We start from the raw sequence: 20,364 nt of genomic DNA on the forward strand, positions 1-20,364 counted from the left end.
AGAGTTTCTATTAATTGAATTCTTGAATGATCAGTTTTTACAGTATTTATTTTTATTACAATAATTTATAAATATTAAAAACTATAATGAATATTAACGTAGTAACAGTAAAAAAGTATTCAATGTATATCTTAAGTATAGATATAAAGTACTACGAATACGGTAATACATCTCACGTTGACCGTAAACTGGGAAGTGAAAATCAGCGAAAATGGACAATTACTATTTCTTGAGCCTTGCGGCTGGTTTTGATTTCCGGCGACAAGTAAAAGAGAAACCGGTGGACAAAGTGAGTAGAACAACATTGGGACAACGTGAAAGGCATTACTGTACATTATAAACATTTTAAAGCCATGGTCTCCATCCCGCAGATGTCCTACCCAAAATATTAAAATCAGTTGCTTGATCTAATAAGCATTCAACCTAGAAAGAAATAATTTTGTTAATAAATCACTATAAGAGTAATGCGTTGTAAAGTTACCTGTTCTTCGGGAGTTAAAAAATTATCCTTCATTTTAGCTCGAGTTCGTTTAATATCGTCATCACCAGTAACTATAGCGCGATATCTATGAATACATGCATCATTATGTTGTTCTTTTAATTGATCTAACGTGATTAAAGATGGCTTAATTCCATTCAATTTCTTTATGACTGCTTCAATTTTTTTCATCGGTACCCATTTGACATCTATAAATTCAATTAAATGAACATAAGTTAAAGCAATAATAATAAACTACCATAATAATGAAAGTTTAAAAATTACCTGCAACATCCTCTTCATTTTCTCTTAACGTTTTATTGATGTGTTCAGTCCAATTTAATGGTTCATGAACGAACACATCCATGCAAGATAATATAGGTCCTTGTTCATTTCTTATTGCACGTAAAGTGTGAATCATTATTGCTCCCAAAAGATCTTTTTTACTGAAAGGTTTCAGTAGACCCAGAATCTGAGGCGTTAAACGGAAAGGCATCAATTCAGGTATTCTTTGATCAACGCCAGCATCAAAAGCCAGCCCAAAATCGATGCCTAAACAACGTCCTGAATCGACATTGATAAGTGTATTTTCTAAATGTCGATCACCGATACCTAAGGTCCAGTGTGCAATACACATAGTAGCATAAGAGGTGATAAAATTCTGACGCATTGTAACAAAACTCTCTACTGTTGGACACAATGCACTGAATGTCCTACGTAAACTGTCCCATTCTGTTTTACCGATAAGTTCATTCATTTTAGTAGTCACTTTTACAGCATTATATTTCATTACTGCCTCCTTGTACCACTCGTGCTGCCTTCCGGAATTTGTAGCACTTCGTATCCATTCTACATACTCTTTAAGTATGAAATTGCATCGACTTGTCTCTTGGCTTGACAATGTAAAGTATATTGATTCATTTAAAGTTCTTGTATTATTTACCCATTGTATAAGACCCACAGTTCTGGACAGTGGAATTACCTAGATTATAAATAATTTATTATTAGGCAGGAAATATAAAAAATAACTAGCTAATTAGCATTTACCTGATAAGTATCAATAGACAATTGCCTTTGTCTACAAGCCGGATCAACGTGTAATATTTTATTCATAGTTGAAAGCAATTGTTGCAATCTTTGATCCTGTCTCAGATCCTCTCCAAATTTCACTAAGAAATAATATTCTTTACCGTCGTTACCTAACATAGTAATTCTAATTGGTTTCCTTAGCGACTGCATCACCTTCACAGAAGGTTCTATTTTCATAATTTTCACATGATTTTGAGGAATGGGTCGCCTGTTACCGGTATACTGTCCAGGTATTTCTATGTTTTTCTCTGAAAAATTATACAACCATGGACTGTAATCGATCAGCTTATATTTATTTTTGCGTCTGTTAAGTGATTCCTTAATCTGTTCAACCATCTGAGCTATTTGTCGTTTAATTTCTTCAGGTTTCTTGCGTTCCAATCCCTTTATCTGATTTTTATATTTGGTAATCTCGTTGAAGATGCTTCCTGGTTTTATACTATCCCTGTTTGCACGCAGATTTGGATATACCTTATTCATAAATATATCTATAGCTGTGGATGTTCCAAGTGGTAAATTCTTAATCAGCTCCGCCAAGTAATATATCAAATACAACTCTGGTTGAACCACATATTGCATTGCCGCTAAGAACCGCTCGATCCATGGTCTGTTATAAAGAATTTGTCTGATCTCGTACGTCCTGGCATCGTTCAAAAGAACCGGATTCGTTTCCATGGTCAAGTGAAACGTATAAATGATAGCATCAGGATAGGTTTCAGCGATTCGTTTGAGAATCGGTATGATCAATGGAGATATAGATGTTCCCAAATGTGAGAACAACTGAGCTTGCCAAGAAAGGAACAACCACGTCTGTACATGCTCGGTGTGTTTCGTGAAAATATCTTTAGTCTCTTGATCTTCAAAGTACTCAGGTTTCAGCAAACAAGGAAAATAGTGTGCTGCTTCACAAGATCCATGTATCATTGCCTTCAATGTACACCTAACAAATTCTCTGATCAATTGAATATCTTTTGAGCCACGTGATAATTTTTCATAACAATATTTTGCGAATGCATAATAACTTTCATCTTTGCTCGATACCTTTATACTGCAACACGTTGCCAAGTTATTAAAACTGTAGCTTTCCAGTGAATCTTTGATTGCAGCTAAGTCACTATTCTCAGCCTTTATATCTTTCAGAACAATTACGTTTGTCGTCAACAATGTTGAAAACGTTTCATCCTCTTCGCTTAATTTCACAAGTTTCGACGCTATATTACTAATTTGTTTTCTAACACCTACATTCACTACGGGGCTAAGATTATCTTTCTGCAGGAGATTATGACAATGCTTCCAGGATGAGGTATAATTTGATAATTTCTTTTCCACGCTCGTTTCAAGTTCTCCCATTAAATATTTCAGCTTTGCACCGGATAATAAAAATTGTTGCAAGCTATCTTCATTTGGTAGTTTGTTTTGCTCTATTTCCTTTAAATATTTCTTTGCTATGTATTTATGTTTCTGATTCAACGATGCCTCGACCATTTTTAATCTCATATTAAAGGTAACCGCTTGCAATTTCTGATTGATTTCATTCTCTTCTTCGTCGCACGTGCTCTGCGTTGAATCTTGTTCCAATTCTTTTAATTTATCATCCAGCACCGAGTTGATAAAGGATGTTCTATAGGACATTAATTTGTCCCATGGAAGTAAAGCATCCTGAGGTGAAGGTACGCTGCTGTTCCAAATCTTTAAAGTAATCTCCATGTCACTTGCATTATCTCTCGTTTTCATCAGCTTTATATATCTATTAACATCATTGACTATTCGCAATGTTTGCAATTTACGAATTCTTAATTGAGTGGAAAGTGGATGAAGCTCGATCCATTCTTCCTTCATCTCGTCCAAAGTGTTCAGTAAAAAGTCATTAGAAACTTCTAATTGTTTGTTCCATAGGAAGAACATTGATAATTCCTCCCCGAAGAATCGCTTGATGTGCTTCATTTTTATCTCATCTTTCAACCAAGTCTCTACTGCCTCTATATCATCCTTAAACTCGTTACTATAACTACCACTTACCAATTTGTGAGCAAATACCTCAAACAACCACGGGAACATCCAATCTTTCCAGGGATCGTCCCAAATATTGTTTATATTTTCATTTAATCTATTTTTTATGTGCTTATCGATTTCGTCCCAAGTACACAAGTTGCTTAAGCATTCAAACAAACATTGGAGACAATGTTCTTTGATCAATTCCGGTTCTACTTCGTACGCTTTTTCGTATGCTACCTTTGCTTTAAGCCAGTTGTTGGATATTTGTGCAAATGAGGCAGTCTGGAATCAAAACAAATAGCTGTTAGTATTAAAGTTACAAGAAGAACTACCCAAGTGTTACACTCACTTATCAATGAAACTTTGCCAGCTTGTAGAGCTCGTCGAGCTGAACACGTCTCTACCCCGTTCTGTGGGCAGGCGGCTAATTGTTTAAAAGTTATTAACAATTACAGTTAGTTACTCTTTACATTCTGAAGTATGACAAACTCACACATACAATTCAAAAAAAAAAAAAAAAAAAAAAAAACAGTACCCAGGGGATTTGAACCGAGGACCTTTAGATTGCGAGTCAGGTGTTTAACCGCGGAGCAGATCTGTCACTTACAATTTGAAGCTCCTCGGTTCAAATCCTTGGTTCACAAAAAAATTTTTTTTTTATGGTAATTTTTATGTAATAGTTATTTAAAAAGAGACAAGTTATCATTAAAAAAAAGAAAAAAATGGTGGGAATTAAGGATTTGTACCGTGGATCTCTAGATTGCGAGTTGTATGTGCGAGTCTGTCATACTTCTCAATGTAAGTAGTAACTAACTTTAATTATTAATATCTTTTAAACAATTAGTCTTCTACCCACAAAACGGGGTATATGCGTGTTCAGCTCGACGAGCTCTACAAACTGGCAAAGTTTCATTAATAAATGAGTGCAAGTCTTGGGTAGTTCCCCTTGTTAAAGAAACAGATTAGTTTGCTATTGGTTTTGATTCTGATATACCATAGGAAACAAAGAGTAAAGGATGAAATACTTGAGAAAATATTCATACCCGTATATCATCGTGTGTAATGTGATTTTGAAAAATGCTGAGGACCACATCAACATTATTCATTGACTGATAAAGGTTCGTTAACTGCAGCCATTCAGATGATGAATCATTTATACCCTCGGTTCGCGGTTTCTTTGTTGGTGGCCCAGACACATCCGTACCATAAATTAAGTATTCCTCTAGAACAAGTGATCCAAGGAAGTTCAAACAGTTGGATCTTGAAGCCTTTGCGATAACTTCCGGCGAGCAATTTACTATACGAGTTTCCAACAGTATTTCCAAAATCGCCCTTGTGGTGGAACTCGCTTGTTCATTCTCAATGATCCCTTTTAAACTGTTCGCAGTTTGCTCCATAAAATCGTTGTGTTTGCTCTCTTTCAATAACGAGCATACGATAGAAACTATTAAATCCTTGCAAATCAATAAGTCTTTCGTTGCTAATTGTTGCAATGGTTCGATCAACGAGGCGTGTGATATTTCAATGTCTGGAAAATCACCGATTCTGTATTTTCGATACAATTTAACGCTGTTTCTTTGTCGAGTTTTTTCCTCTTTTATCATTCGATGCCGATGGATGTTCTTTTGTATTTCCTTTTCACGTGCGGTCGCTGAAACTTCATGCGAGTTAGCTATGAACCGTGGGGAGGTTTTATTGGAAGAAGGTTGAAGCAATGCTGGTACTTTAAATACACCATCATATTCTGGTGGTTGCATGGATTCTCCGTCGATATAAGTCGGTTCAAATTCAAGATCCTGAGTCGCTTGAAGTTGTAGTTGAGTATTAGGATCATAAGTAAATGCACTGCTTATTTGAGTGAACGTCTGATTCATTTGGCTGGTTAATGATGCCGCAAAGAGTGGAGCTTTTGATCCTAAATTTTTAGTTCTCCACGAGAGAGCTATTTTGTAATCTCTGTAACTACAATTGTGTAAAGGTTCAAACAATTTCTCGTTGTAATTACTTGACTTTTTAGGAAGGTCTAAAATCATCAAAAGTATGAATGGAAGAAAATTATTGCTAACAGCAGGTGTGCATTTGGATAGAATTTCAAGTAATCTTTCTTTACAAGTATTTGTTAACTGTGCATCCTGGGTCCAAAAGTCCAGTATCTTGTTTTGTAATGTCTCAGAAGGATCCAAAACACCATTAAGCAATACTTCTGTGCTGAGAAGCATCAGCTTTTTTATATCATCATCGTTAGAAGTGTCTGTAACATATTTTATATAAATCCTTTTAAATATACTGTAAGCTAGTTCTCTGTACTTAGATAATTCATTTTTTGTATATGGTGGTACTAAATTTGCAAATGTTAAAATATTTGATGGTGGAAGAATAGGAGCCAAGGAATCGATGATTTTTAACGCCACCTCCTCACAAAGTAAAACCTTATTCTTCAATATATCAGCGAACTTCATATAATCTAGTTCATTTAACATTTCATTTATGCTAAGACTCGGTATACAGTGTAAAAATATTTCCAGACAATTTGATCTACTCAAAGCATCCACTTTGAATATATTTGAAAAGGCAATTTCAAAATAAATCTTAGCCGCTTTTTGATAATTTTTACACAGTGCAAGAATGCATTTTATTTGTCTGCTTTCAAATTTCGTTTTCATCTCTCTCAATATTCTTCGAATGTTACCGATTATTCTTTCCCTTAATTCATCATTATCTTCTACAAACTCTAAGATCAAACCAAAACATTCACAGGTTTGTAAAATTTTTTCTTCATCAGTTTGCCACTGTTTCAATGTATTCTCCAAAAATTCTATGATGTCATTTCTCTGAATGATGTCTTTCTTCAATTTGCTATCTAAACAAATTAATATCAAATTTACTGCGGATTCAGGTGCAACTTTCATTTTATTCTCTAATTTTTCAGGTACTTTCAGATAATCACTCCATGCTTGAAGTATCCGTTTTATCAACTTCATATTATACTTATAGACACTTTTGGAAACTTCTGTGGTTCTTTTTATTACTACTTTATCAATTATTATTTCCCAGAATTGTTGTACTATAAGTTTACCATTGTGTGCATTAAATTGGTATTCAATCTTATCTCGTGAACAGATAAACTGCCAACTTAGCAACATCTCTACAATGTCAAGAATAATATAGTTTAATCCATTTTTTTTCAAATATATATATACCGTATACATTATTGGCTCCATAAAAAATTTCACATAAGATTTAAACACGTCTTGCATATTGAAGACAATTTTCAACATGAACAACCTAACGTTATTACATTCTGCTGATACCACAGAATTAAGAAAGGCCTTCAGCCACTTTGGCATTGTAACATCAGCCTCATCTGTAGATGGTACAGATATTTTTTCTGATGCTATGTAGTTAAAAACTCCACAGATAGAAGCCATACATTCATGATTATTTAGCTCGTCACTTTCAAAAGTTAAACTCATACTTTCTTCTTCGGTATTGGATACATTACGCAAGGTAGTTTCATTAAAATCATAAGCATTTATATCTTCATTCAAAGTACAAGTAGAAAAATCATTGCAATTAGAAGATGAGTACTGTGAAGACGTTTTTCTATCGTTCGTCTTTTTTCGTATATTAATCAATTTCTTAATATTTTTTGGACGTTCATTAACCATTTGTTTAAATTTATATTGTTTCCAATCCACAATATTTTCCCAAATTAACTGTCCCTTCTTCCTGTTCTCAGCAAAAATACTTAAATATGAATTTTCGTCTTTTTTTAAAGAACATACCATACTTATACAACAGTTATATGCAGAACAATGCAACAATCTTATTATTTCTTTGTGTTCAGGATCAGGTGTCTTTAACGTACGTATATTTAATACATTGCTGTACAAACTTTGTATAAGTTCTTTTCCAGTGGCCACACTATCAATAGCATTTCGAGTAATTATGCTTTCCGTGCTATCTATATCACCTATATTTATTTTTGCAAACATAATTGTAATAAGATTATAACATCCTATTTTTGATACTACAAGCTGCTTTATATCTGAACTATTTCCAATAAAGCTTTGACAAATGATCGTATGTATTTCTTTGATATTTCTTTCAAAAAATTCTCGTGTTTCAGGAATTTTGCAAAACTGAAACGATGGTAAAAGAAACTTATGCAATATATCGAATCTCTCATTTGTAGGTGAATTTTTCAAAAATAATTTGTATGCTGATTCAATAGACTGCATAACATATTCAGTGGTAATTAAGTTAAAATATTTTTCTAGATATTCATTCGTCTTTTCATTACATAAATATTCAGCAATACCAGTTGCGAATAAAATGATAGTCTCATAGACTGTAACTGATTTGGTAACTGGTAACAATGTTAACAATGTTTGGAAATAATTAATTACTTTTGTAGCTTTCATGTTTCTTTGATCAAAGTCACTTGGACTTACATCTGTTCTATAGCTTTTTAAATTACGTAAAATAACAAGTAACTCTGATTTTGCAGTAGATGTCATATCAGTCAGACAAACGAGGAAATTCTGAAGAATTTGAATGTTGTAATCTATGTTAGAACTCTCCATCAACTGACTAAGAATCCACAGATAAAAATCTTTATTCAGAGACAACACTTCTATTGGCTTGAGCATCAAATGCACTGCAATTCCAAAAATGTTTATTAATTTCTGTTTCCTATCTTCAAAATTATTTACAACGTTTTCGAATAATGTGAATTTCTTAATCACACTGTTTACTAATGTTTGCGTACTATCGCGCAATTCCTTTTTATGTTGTCGCACAAACAACAATAATTGCTCCAATATCGTTAAGAAAAGAGATGGATTTCCTTGCAATTGTTCGTTCAACAATTGTACAGTTTGTTCTGGATCTATTAACATGTATCTAAATATTTCGTACTTGAACATTTGTAGGAAGTATATGCCGTATGCAATGTTCTTTGAGTCTTGTAAAACCTCTGTATCATTCTCGATCAATTTGATTATTGTCTTTATCATTGATGGCTTATAATGTACAAACAGAAATTCCATCAGAATCTCTAGATAATCTTTCACCGATGCTTTGATATTTATGCAAACGAGTTTCCTCATCTGTTCTTTTACCAAGATTTTGAAAATTTGTTTAATTCTATCTTCTGGTTGTTGGACATATTCTGTCACATTGTGTAGTTGTCCAAGAAGATTATGACGTTCCAAAAAGATCAAACCTCGGACATATTGTTTAAGAGCAATACCATTTAGGCCAGAAATAATGGTCTCCAAATCTAGGAAATGTTTTAAGTGTTTCTCTGTGTATATTAAAAGCTCACACTTAATTAGATGCCATAATGAATTATCAGTCTTTCGCGTAATCGACTGTAACAAATTTCCCATAACTACGGGAAGCGCTTCGATGATTTCAAAATTCTTTACATTAAATCCCAGAACATATGGGCACATTATGCATTTCGCAATTAATTCATAACAATCTTTGTTGAAAAAGAAATCTGGAATGAAATTTTCATCAAGACTTAATAGAATTTGTAAAAAATCAAATGTGGTTGTTACTGTTTTACATTGCAACGTCTGTAAATTATCAAATTCTTCTGATACCATTATTAAATTAATCTCTTTCTCTTCTATTTTAATTTTATTCATTAGATAAATAAAATTTTTGGCACAATTGAAAATTACCTCTCGTTTCGAATTGGAATTACCAAGTAAATACTCCACATCCAACAGATTGTTTCTCATTAGCCAAATGTTACAATCTAAACTTCTCAAAAGAGGCATTATGTTGCTAGAAGAAAGAATTTCTATCTTCGGTTTCAGATCCTGCAAGATTATAAGATTAAACGCTTCAATTTCGTGTGTGTCTATATAATTATTTATCATTGTTTTGGTTGAATCATAATCAGATACGTATATAGAAAATTTAGTAACTAATTCCATACATTTTGCTCTACAACTTTGGTCCAAGCAACCACATTGAGTAAATAACCAGTTTACTGCATCTGTTAATGTTGCATCTTCAAATTCGTGTGGCTTTTTGCGATGTTTGTATTTATCATTCAGTAAATCGTGTTTTGCTATCAGAACTCTTTCAACGTGATCGAGCGCAGTAATAATTGATATATCATTACAACCATCCAAACTTTTGACAAAGTAATACAATATTTCCAACCAATATTTGGACACAATTTCTTCATCTTCGCGAAGAATGGTATAAAGGTGATTGAACGCTGTTGCAGCTGCTATCCGTTTAAACATAGAAGGATGAAGTGCAAAATTCTTAATTTTATACATGACCTCATCAATGTTTAATAGCGTTCTGTCATCGTCTGACTGTCTCATAGACCATTTGCTAAATTCGGCTAAACATATCCCGGAAAATTCTCTGAGGGAAGAGTTTGATTCGTCACTTAAACCACTGAAAAGTGAGTCAAGAAAGTATATCGTTGCTGGAGATTTGAGCATAAATTTGGAACTCAACCAATGCGTGAGCTGAAGTATTAATGGTTGAAAAATGTTTCTAGCTGTTTCATCAAAATCACAGCCCAAATTAAGTAAAGCTGGATACAATGTTACATATATAGAAACAAATTTATCTGCATTTGTTGTTAAATGTTGCGTCGTTTTGCCAAGAATAAATGATATTATCGAATGAAGTACTTCACAAGCGCTTATTTTTATTCGCCTGTCCCCAGAATTCTGTGCTAATAGCATTAATCTTGGTAAAATTTTATCAAAACAGATATCCACTTGAGTATCCGAGAAAGTCAATGAATACTTAAGTAAATCTTTCTTATCCCAAGTAGCTCCAACATTCATAGATCTTTTGTATATAAAATTTAATATTATATCGGTATCCAGCGAAGCTATAAATAACAAAACTCTCATTTGAAATCTTTCCAAGGTATTTTCATCATCCCTTAATATTATACGTTTAATAACTTTTCGTTCTGTTTTTATAATATCTTGTAGCATTTCCGTAGAACTTTCTCCGCTTTGTAAATATGGTTCTAAGTATGGCACAACTTCTTGCAAAAACTCATGTGTATCTTTGTTGTCCAGTCTATTTGTCCATAGTTCTAATGCACTTAAAGTAGTGCAGGCTAATTCTAAATCACTTAAACCAATAGTACAAGCAATTTTAAATGCTGGAATTGTATTGTTTAATATAAGCTTCACAAAAAGGATTGGCGTATTTAGAATTAAGTTTAAACATGTGGTTAATAATTCATTAGAGAATGTAGATATCAAATGCAATACGTTCATTAAATATTTGTGTAATAATTCTAAGACTTCTGCTTCGATATCGTCTTTGCTAAAGATGCAAACGTGGTTAAAAAGTACACGTACTAATTTATAAAAGCCTGATATCAGAGGATGTTTATACGACATAATAATGATTTTCAATAGAAATTTCTGTAGGGTGTTTGTCAGCAAACAAGGTTCTATATCGTTGATTATGTCGATGTACAAATCCACGATATTAACGAACATTCTGAAATCTGCGTTATTCTCAGCAACTTGCGAGAAGGCAGCATCTGAGAATATAGTATCTTCTTTTGTTTTTGTGTTCAAGTTTAATTTACTGATTAGTACGATACCCACGTTTATCATTGAATTAGCTACTTGCTGCATAAGATTTCTGTGATTTTTGTATCTATTTGGCTTCAGAAGTTCTAACCACAGATGTAAATAATTTTTGTAAGATACTGGACTTTCTTTAAGATCGTCGATTCCTCGTTGTAATTCTGCATCAACTAACAAAGTATGCGAACATGTCCACACTACACCATCATGAACTAGATAAACATATTAAAAAAAGAAATGAAAGACAATTACATTTGATTTATGAATATGTGTAAAAAAAAGAACATATACTTACTTAAATGGTAGAGATATTCGTCTAAAATACTTTTACTAACTGTTCCAATACTAATGATTGTATTGTTCAGTGACAATATTGCAAGATTTTGAAGAAGTAGAGGAATGTCGGGATATCTTTTAACTAAAAGAATACTAAGTTTTGTAATGACATTAATCTGATCATACGATAGGTCATCTATATGTAATATAATTTCAGCAAGAGCCTCTTGATAAGTAGAAATACTTTCCAACTGAATTTGTTCTAAATTATCTCTAGAAAACATTGCATGTTAATAAATATCTATATTCAAGTATTATAAAATATAATTCATACCTGGAACAAAGTGTTAATGCATAATGAGCTATTAATGAAAACATATCTTTCACGGCTTCATTCTCACGATATTTTTTACAAGATGCAGCCATCTGACTAAAACCATACACAATAAAACGTAATATGTTGGAATTTACATGTTGATCATTTTTTAAGCGATCCTCAAAGAAACTTATAAAATACTGAAACATAATACATGTTATAAATAACTTGAAATAACTATTTGATAATAATGAATTAATTATCCTTACCATAAATACTACTTTATCATCATCAGAAGTTTTATAGTTTAACATATGCCCCATTTCTCTGTAAAAGCGTCGTAATCCTGATTGTGCACATCGGCTACATTGTACATTTTTATCTTCTGCAACCTTTAAAAGTAGCTCATTCCAATATTTATAATCATGATAAACAAATTCACGAAAATGATGTATATGAGTTGCCAATAAATCAATTGCTGCCCTCAGTGTAACTTTTTTAAATGAATATTTCTCAGGTTTGCTTAATTCTTTAACCCAATTATATATCTCTTCAGAATATTTTATTATCATTTCATTTGGAAGGCTAATTAATGTATTACGGAGGACTTCTAAATATATTTGAAATGTGTCAATGGAGCGGGCAATAGTTTCTGGATTAAACTGAAATTAAAAACTTTTAAATAAAAACTTATACATAATAAACATACAAGCATGTAATTTACCTGTTTTCTAAAATCATTTCTTAATTGCTGAAAAATTTTCTGAGAACGTTCTTCTGTTTCTAACAGTTCTGGGTTACATTTTATAATTGTACCAAGTGCAGAAAAAATTAAACTTCTTTCTGTAATAAATTAATGCAACTATTTACATAACATTTCACAGATGCTATACACATTTTAATATTACCTTTTAAGTCAAGCAAAGGAAATGAAGATGTAAACTGTTCTACAGTTTCACCCAATTCAAATTCATATTCACTAAATTCTTCTATTAATTTTTTAAAGGTACTACATGCAGCTTTTCGAATAAGTGCTGAACATTGTGTTATAAGTGTCTTTTGACATATATTCTACAACCAAATAAAATTTTTATTAGATTTTTATTAAAATATACATATATTCTTTATTATGTATGAAACCTACAAAGACCATTATGCTTACTTTTGTTTCAATGAGATATGGTACAAATATGTCAGAAAACTGATCTATGATGAATTCAAGAAGACTGAATGCTTCCTTCATTGCTTTATCAAGATGCTTTTTAGTGTTAGCTCTATTAAGTTCATTGTTAAGAAACGACAGTAACCCAGTGTCTTTGTCGAATAATTTAGATAACATCAATTCTAAGCAAAAAATTAATCATTAGATTACAATAAAATGAGGATATTACACTATAACATTATGAAACAGGAAATAATATTAATCTGTTTATATGTACCACTCTCATCTTTTGATACATTTTGAAAATACGTTCTACTGTCTGTCAAAATTTCTGTCAGATTAGTGCTATTGTTTTCTTCTTTAGCACTTTTAAAAATATCCAGAAAGTTTTGAAAAGAATCCATGGTTTGCAGGTTTGATGTTTTTCAAAATTCATTCATCAATTAATCTTGATCTGAAACAAACGATACGTCAATTTATGAATATTTAACATTCAAAACCTAGAAATAGTTACAATATTTACATTCTATACTATTTTTCACGAGAGAATAGTATCATTTTGCGCAGCTCGACTGAGCTCAGAAAGTTCCTCCACCAATAGCGCTACTCTGCCATGATTTACTTCCCATTGCATCCGCCATATACATGGTGGACAAAATACAGGGAGATTCTCTCGGCGCGCAACACAATAGCTGCCCCGCACAATGGAACCCTGCTGTGTTTGCGGGCAAAAAGCCCAGAAGGTCAAGTTGCTGGACCCAAGACACACAGAGCAGTCTTGGGTCTGGCGACTTGACCTCCTGGGCTTTTTGCCCGCAAACACAGCAGGGTTCCATTGTGCGGGGCAGCTATTGTGTTGCGCGCCGAGAGAATCTTCCTGTATATTAATATAGGGAACAAAGGTAGTGAATCATAATTCACAAGCTTATGGTCACCGGATATACCTTCTGCCGTACTGCGCTTGCGTGTTATCTTGGTAGCAGAGCATGGCAGAACCAATCAGAGCCAACATGCGCAAACAAAACCAAAATTCGTTCATCCGATGGTACTACTCTCTCGTCAAAAATACAATACAACTATTATTTGCTATTTCATGTTTTATTTATTGGATTTCTCTAATGTAACACGCCATAGTCGCTTTATCGCGCCTCTAAGAATTTTACTTTACTATATGACAGAATTTAATTATGTTAAAAGTCCTCCAAGATTAACTTCAACTAAAAAAGATACGGTTTTATTATAGTTCCTTATGCAACAATCGTTAATAAATACAATACACGAAATGAAGCATAAAATGTAATCTTGTCACATCTCATATGTTGAAGTATAAGATCATCCCATCTGCTTTTTGCATACTACACTAACATTAAAATAACACCATCTCTGTATAGATAAAAAAAATTTCACGACTGGAGTTAAACAAACACGGAATCTGAATTTAATAAGTGAGTCACGTGCTATCCTTGTAGTACTGTTTTTATAAATAAAAGATAAGGAGTCGTGGTGGCCACTTGTATTTACCAACGAATTAAAGTGTACTCTTATATCAGTTGCTTTGATAAGCCTCTTAATTTTTTCAAGTTTTAAATAAGAATCATATCAGAAACATTGGTGGATCCGGAGAGGAGATTACCTCCCGCAAAGAGTTATGAGAACATCTCATAAGATAATTGTTTTTACTAGTATTCTAATATTATTTAAACTGCTATTGGATAAAAATATTAATAAACCAAATCGTATACAGAAAAATTCAAAAACATGATTCTACATACTTTTCTCCTACTCTCAAGCAAAGTTTCTGGATTTGTCCCTGCATTAGAAGAAATTTTGTTAGATCCTTTTAATAAATCTTTCGATTTTCGCGGTTGAAACAAACTATTGCAAATGTATCTCCCCGTTTCCGGTTCATTAAAACCTGTTCGATAGATCTTCCTGTACACAACACGTGAAACACGGTATCAAATATCGGTGATCGATACTGATCGCGTGACCGATTGATTATTATAATATCTATCTTGGAATTTGTAATCAATCGTTTACGTGAAGTGAACGTAAGCAAAATAAAAGTTGAAAGAGAAAGTGAAGGAAGTGATTGAGCTACAAAGAGAAAAGAAAAAAGGAACCGATATATAATCATTTGCTATGTGCATGTAACGTACATGGATCAGAGTTGCTGACGGGAATATGTGTGAAAGGCGGAATCAAATACAAAGAAGTACACTGTAGATATAATCCCCTGAGCCCTGAGAAGATAACGAGACTCGATAAACGGAGATTCTTCTTTCTGCATCAAGTCTGGTTCAGTGTTTCTGTAATAGCCGTCCAGTAAACAGTAGTATTCGCAATGGGTGAACAAAACAAAGTGATCAATTTTGGAGCGGGACCAGCCAAACTTCCGGAAGAGGTACCACAATGAATTAGTGATTTTTTTTTACTTTCAACATAGCTAACTTACCATAAATACTTTGGAAACAATTTTTTTCATGATCTTTATAAAATGAAAATTTTTAAACTTATGTTTATTATAAAATAAATTCTATAGTATAATTGTCAGACAGAAAGTAAGTTTATCTTATGGTAAATTAGAAGCGGGAGATATCGTTCCAGGTCAGACTCGTTCATTCAACTATCGGTCATGCAATTTAAAAATAAAATAATATAATATTTAGGTGATGAAACACGTGCAAAGCGAATTACTTGCCTTCGGTGATACTCGAGTCAGTATTTTGGAACTGAGTCATCGATCAGCCGAATTCAAAAACGTTATTGAAGATGCCCAAGCAACATTACGAGAGATATTGTAAGTTGATACAAATAAAGGGATTTAATTTTAAATATAAACATAGGAAATTAGAAGGAATTTAAGCAGGGCCGAGCTCTGAAAACGGGCCCCTTCACATATATGACATAAAAAGAGTATCTCAAATAAAATTTATAAAATTAACATTAAAGCTTGTATAACTAATTTAGATTAATATTCAAGTAAACATTACTCTTCTTGCATTCTTAGACGCAAAATCGTTTTATGGGGGTTCTGGACCTTGGGGGGGCCCTAGGCGACCTCCTAGTCTGCCTAGGCCCAGGGCCGGCCCTGCTGTTAAGGAATTATAATAGAAGAGTTCTTAAACTTTACAGACATGTCCCCGACAATTATAAAATTTTATTCATGCAAGGCGGTGGAACGGGACTTTTTGCAGCTGTTCCTTTGAATATGATGAATACTGGTACCGCGGACTATATAGTAACTGGTAAATACAGAATACATTCCATTGATTTGCATGAGAAAGCAGGTTTTCCAAAGATGTTATTAAGATAATATTAAAGATCCAAAAGCAAAAGATCACTCTTCAATTTTAACGAAAATTAAACCTTCGAGGTTCTTGGTCAGCCAAGGCGGCAAAAGAGGCAGCTAAATATGGGAAAGTAAATCTGGTTGTACCAAAAACAACGAAATACACTGACATTCCTGATCCTTCGACCTGGAACTTGGACCCCAACGCATCTTACGTTTATTACTGTGCTAATGAAACGGTTCATGGTAACTAAACAATAATACAACGAAGAAAAAAAATGAATGATTTTGATTTTCGACGGTTATATTTGTTTAATTATTTAAGGAATTGAGTTCAATTACATTCCCGAGACAAATGGAGTACCACTAGTTGCGGACATGTCGTCAAATATAGCCACGAGAACTCTAGACATTTCGAAAGTACGTTATATCAGATCTGATGGCTGTTTAATATGAAAGAAAGACAAGTCAATAACTAGTGATAACGTGTTGTTTAGTTTGCAGTAATCTTCGCTGGTGCTCAAAAAAATATTGGTCCAGCTGGAGTAACGCTAGTAATAGTACGAGACGATGTTCTTGGCCATGCCATGAAAGTCTGTCCCACAGTGCTGGATTTCACTGTTATGGCAGCTGATAACTCCTTGCATAATACACCACCAGTATTTCAGTAAGCAACCCTGATAAAAAACGCGTTATGATAAAACGAATATACACAAAAAGACGAGTCAAAAGTATCCTCGACAATATTACTATAATTGAAGTACAAAGAAGTAGTTGTTTGTTGAAACGTTCATTTTACATTTTAGAATATACACAGTTGGATTAATTTTAAAATGGATCAAAGAACACGACGGTGTTGAAAATATGGAAAAGTTGGCTATCATAAAGAGTCAGAAAATATACGAAGTGATCAACGAGTCGAAAGGTTTTTACTCGTGTCCAGTTCAGCCAAATGTACGGAGTAGGATGAACATTCCATTTAGAATAGGAAACAACGATGAGGAACTTGAGAAAGAATTTCTTTCCGGCGCGTCCGCGCGCGGAATGCTTCAGTTGAAAGGTCACAGGTCAGTGTAACTTGAAAAACGAACAACGATGTTGCAAACTCAAATAGCATCATGAATGGAAAAAGTGTAAGAACTGCGATTGAACGCAAAAATATTTAATTACAGATCTGTAGGTGGAATTCGAGCTACAATGTATAATGCTATTAGTGTAGAGGAGGCGGAGAAGCTAGCAGAATATATGAAGTGGTTCTTTCAAAAACATTATAATAAACAGTAGAAGATTTACAGCGTAATCCGATGCAAATATTATTTTGTTGAAAATAATTTGTATATAAGATATATTAAATATTTTTACAAATTTTTGAACAACTTTTCATACATTTTATACAACTTGCTGAACTTTACTGAAAGCAATATTAATGATAATATTCATTGGTTTTTTTTAAGCATTGTATATTGTCATCTCAGTATCAGTGTTTCAAATATACTTTTATCTTTTTTATGTGGAATCATTAAATTTTAGTTATTGTTTAATAAATCATGATGGTATAACTGATTTTTTACATCCACAGCTTTCCCTATCACGAGCTATTCGATTTGCATATATTTTATCTAGTTCCGTTTCTAGATTAGAATTAGTTTTACGACATCCGTCTATCACAGCTTTGGCCCACTGTAATTAATATTTTTTAATATCATTAATATCAACGTGCAAAAGTTTTATACCAAGATCTTTTCAATTCTCATAAATTACCTTGAAATATTCTTTTATTCTCTCTGGTGACCACCCAACAGGAGGGTTTTTTTCAAGATCTCTTAGATTATACAGTTTATCTGCTAGCTTAACTAATTTAGCTTTGTGACTGTTTTTAGGAGCATTTTCTATTTGCAATCTTTTACGCTCTTGTTTTGGCAAACTTTTATCATCAGTTACTTCTTTAACTACATTACAAACCTCAGTACCAAATTGTGCTTCTATCTCTTCAAATGTGGTATTTGTATCTTCCACTGTATCATGTAACAAGGCTGATAAAATCACAACAGGATCATGAACATTACCCTCTTGGATCAAAATATTTGCAACACCTAGAAAATACTTTCTGTACTTTTGACTCTATTTTCATAGTTTCTTCAATAGCAAAATTTGTAACTTTTTATATTTTTTCTCTCTACCAGTATAACAACATTTCAAACCTATAACGTGGTTTACATATGGTGTTCCTTCTGAATCTTTTCTTCTTTGATCTTTATGTTTTATTGCTGCAAAATTGACACACTGCATTATTAGTGCTAATAATTCTTCAGTATTTAATTTTCTGGAACATGATGGACAAGATCCAAATACCGTAAGGGGATTATTATTGAAAACTGGTACACAGCTATTATTTTCCATGAATGTTCTGCAATCTTCTTGTGTCATATAATTTCAAACAAATAAAATAATTAAAAATAGTGACATTATTAAATTATAATTGTACTATAGATGCTATAAAAAAAAGTAAAATGTCATCTGTAAACTGTAACATGTCAAAAAGTTGAAAACATGAAAATATTAAAAATTATATAAATACATACATTCTGTTTATTTGAATGAGTTTAAATCTATTATATCAGCATAATGATAAATTCTTTTCATTATTAATGTTATATCAATAAAAAAACAGTGAAAATAACTGTACCTGAATTATTTGAAATACGTTTGTATTTTGGTTATATCAGCTTCTCAGTATTTTTTCACTTTACCGTAGTCGATAAGGCAATTGTGCCACTGAGGTATGGTAACAGAAGAACTGGTAAAACAGGCGAGACTATTATACCAACTATGGATATCTAACTTCGGCTGTTCTTCGGAAAACCATTATGCTCTAAGTTAGATCAAATTTTGCAAGTAAGCTCTTTTTTGCGAAAGGAAACATCTATGAGTTTCTATGAAACATCTAATGATTTTTGGCGATTCTGATCTTTATGTTTCACCACGGGGTCTCACCACGAGGAGGTTGCTGCGGTTTGGAGAACCGCCCTACCTCATTCCATCCACCTTCCATTTATGCAAATTTTTACTTTTATTCAATAATGAATTCCTCTCGAAAATTGTTATAAGAAAAATATTTGTTAGTCAACGTAGCGAATTTCTATCAAATGAAAAGCAGAAATGATGTGTTCTGTAGACAAGAGCGAGATCTGGTGTCTGACCAGAGTCATGGATAAAGTCATGGCCTTTCCAATGTACAACGTCTCTGCTTGAAATATCTTCGTCAGGGTTGATTTCTTTCTACTATTGCGTATCAAACAACTTCGTTCTTTCTAAATTCCATGTTTTGTGACTTTCTTTTTATTTTATTTTTAACCGACTTCGAAAAGAAGGAAGTAATTAGTCATTTGTAATTAGTCAAAAATCATACAAGTTCCTTTTTCAGGAACTATAAAATTACTATAGTTATACGTTCTATATGGTAATATTGCAATCCCGAAAATACTTTTCTGAATTTAAACTATTGTTTCCCAATTAAAAAATATATAAATCATTTTATAGTAGCTCTTAGCTTGATATCGCTTTCTAAAAGTTATCTTCAGAAAACGATATCAATTACCAGGTCACACCACGTGGAGGTGGCTACATTGGTGACCCACCCTGAAATTGTAAAATAGTACAAAACAGTCAACATAAAATACCAATTTAAATAACAAAATGTTGAAACAGAAAACATAATTAACATTATAATTTCAGTAACAATTGAGAAAATAATAATAACAATAAAATATATACAATAAAATAATCAACAATAAAATAAAACAATAAAATAATCAACAATATAATACTGTAATAGGAAACATAATTATTAAGATCAAAATTTCAATAAAAATTTCAACAGTAAAATGGTGAAACAGAAAATATAATTAATACCATAATTTCAGCAACAATTGAGAAAATAACAATTAAACAATAAAATGCTGTAATACAAAATATGATTATTAACATCATAATCTCAGTCGAAATTGAAACGGTAGAATGGAGAAACAGAATAAGAAAACCAATAAGAAAAGAACAATTCCCTGAAATAAAATAGTGCTAAAATAAAACCTCTCAAAACTGACAACATAAAATAATAATTTCAACAATAAATCCTGTAATAGAAAACATAATTATTAG

At 32.5% G+C, this 20,364-nt stretch overlaps 3 protein-coding genes across 8 annotated transcripts; 1 reads left to right on the forward strand and 2 right to left on the reverse strand.

The window, feature by feature from the left end:
• Positions 1-87: 87 nt before the first annotated feature.
• On the reverse strand, positions 88-14,600 carry LOC117601279 (DNA-dependent protein kinase catalytic subunit). Of its 4 annotated transcripts, XM_034317864.2 has the most exons (14): positions 13,859-14,170; positions 13,438-13,522; positions 13,192-13,368; positions 12,915-13,096; positions 12,661-12,823; positions 12,477-12,595; positions 12,022-12,414; positions 11,771-11,952; positions 11,456-11,709; positions 4,606-11,372; positions 1,526-3,844; positions 764-1,460; positions 482-687; positions 88-423 (listed from the first exon to the last, which is right to left on the reverse strand). In XM_034317864.2, the coding sequence occupies exons 3-14, from the start codon at positions 13,316-13,318 to the stop codon at positions 346-348; spliced, it is 11,487 nt and encodes a 3,828-aa protein (XP_034173755.2). In that variant the 5' UTR covers positions 13,319-13,368; positions 13,438-13,522; positions 13,859-14,170; the 3' UTR covers positions 88-345. The 4 variants fall into 4 exon arrangements, with proteins under 4 accessions (XP_034173755.2, XP_034173760.2, XP_034173759.2 ...); XM_034317869.2 differs by lacking the exons at positions 13,438-13,522; positions 13,859-14,170 and adding an exon at positions 14,280-14,600; XM_034317868.2 differs by lacking the exons at positions 13,438-13,522; positions 13,859-14,170 and adding an exon at positions 14,224-14,600.
• A 275-nt stretch (positions 14,601-14,875) lies between these two features.
• Positions 14,876-17,514, forward strand: LOC117601280 (phosphoserine aminotransferase). Its single transcript, XM_034317871.2, has 8 exons — positions 14,876-15,318; positions 15,584-15,714; positions 16,050-16,162; positions 16,291-16,452; positions 16,532-16,626; positions 16,704-16,873; positions 17,013-17,273; positions 17,379-17,514. The coding sequence occupies exons 1-8, from the start codon at positions 15,259-15,261 to the stop codon at positions 17,488-17,490; spliced, it is 1,104 nt and encodes a 367-aa protein (XP_034173762.1). The 5' UTR covers positions 14,876-15,258; the 3' UTR covers positions 17,491-17,514.
• Positions 17,515-17,751: 237 nt separating this feature from the next.
• Mesh1 (Metazoan SpoT homolog-1) lies at positions 17,752-19,821 on the reverse strand. Of its 3 annotated transcripts, none has more exons than XM_034317873.2 (4): positions 18,893-19,821; positions 18,408-18,623; positions 17,968-18,299; positions 17,752-17,886 (listed from the first exon to the last, which is right to left on the reverse strand). In XM_034317873.2, the coding sequence occupies exons 2-4, from the start codon at positions 18,604-18,606 to the stop codon at positions 17,752-17,754; spliced, it is 666 nt and encodes a 221-aa protein (XP_034173764.2). In that variant the 5' UTR covers positions 18,607-18,623; positions 18,893-19,821. The 3 variants fall into 3 exon arrangements, with proteins under 3 accessions (XP_034173764.2, XP_034173763.2, XP_076544757.1); XM_034317872.2 differs by having other exon boundaries at positions 18,408-18,620; positions 18,893-19,820; XM_076688642.1 differs by lacking the exon at positions 18,893-19,821 and having other exon boundaries at positions 18,408-18,648.
• Positions 19,822-20,364: the final 543 nt, after the last annotated feature.

This window comes from Osmia lignaria, chromosome 6, assembly GCF_051020975.1.
Source record: "Osmia lignaria lignaria isolate PbOS001 chromosome 6, iyOsmLign1, whole genome shotgun sequence".
In the NCBI taxonomy this organism is placed as follows: domain Eukaryota; kingdom Metazoa; phylum Arthropoda; class Insecta; order Hymenoptera; family Megachilidae; genus Osmia; species Osmia lignaria.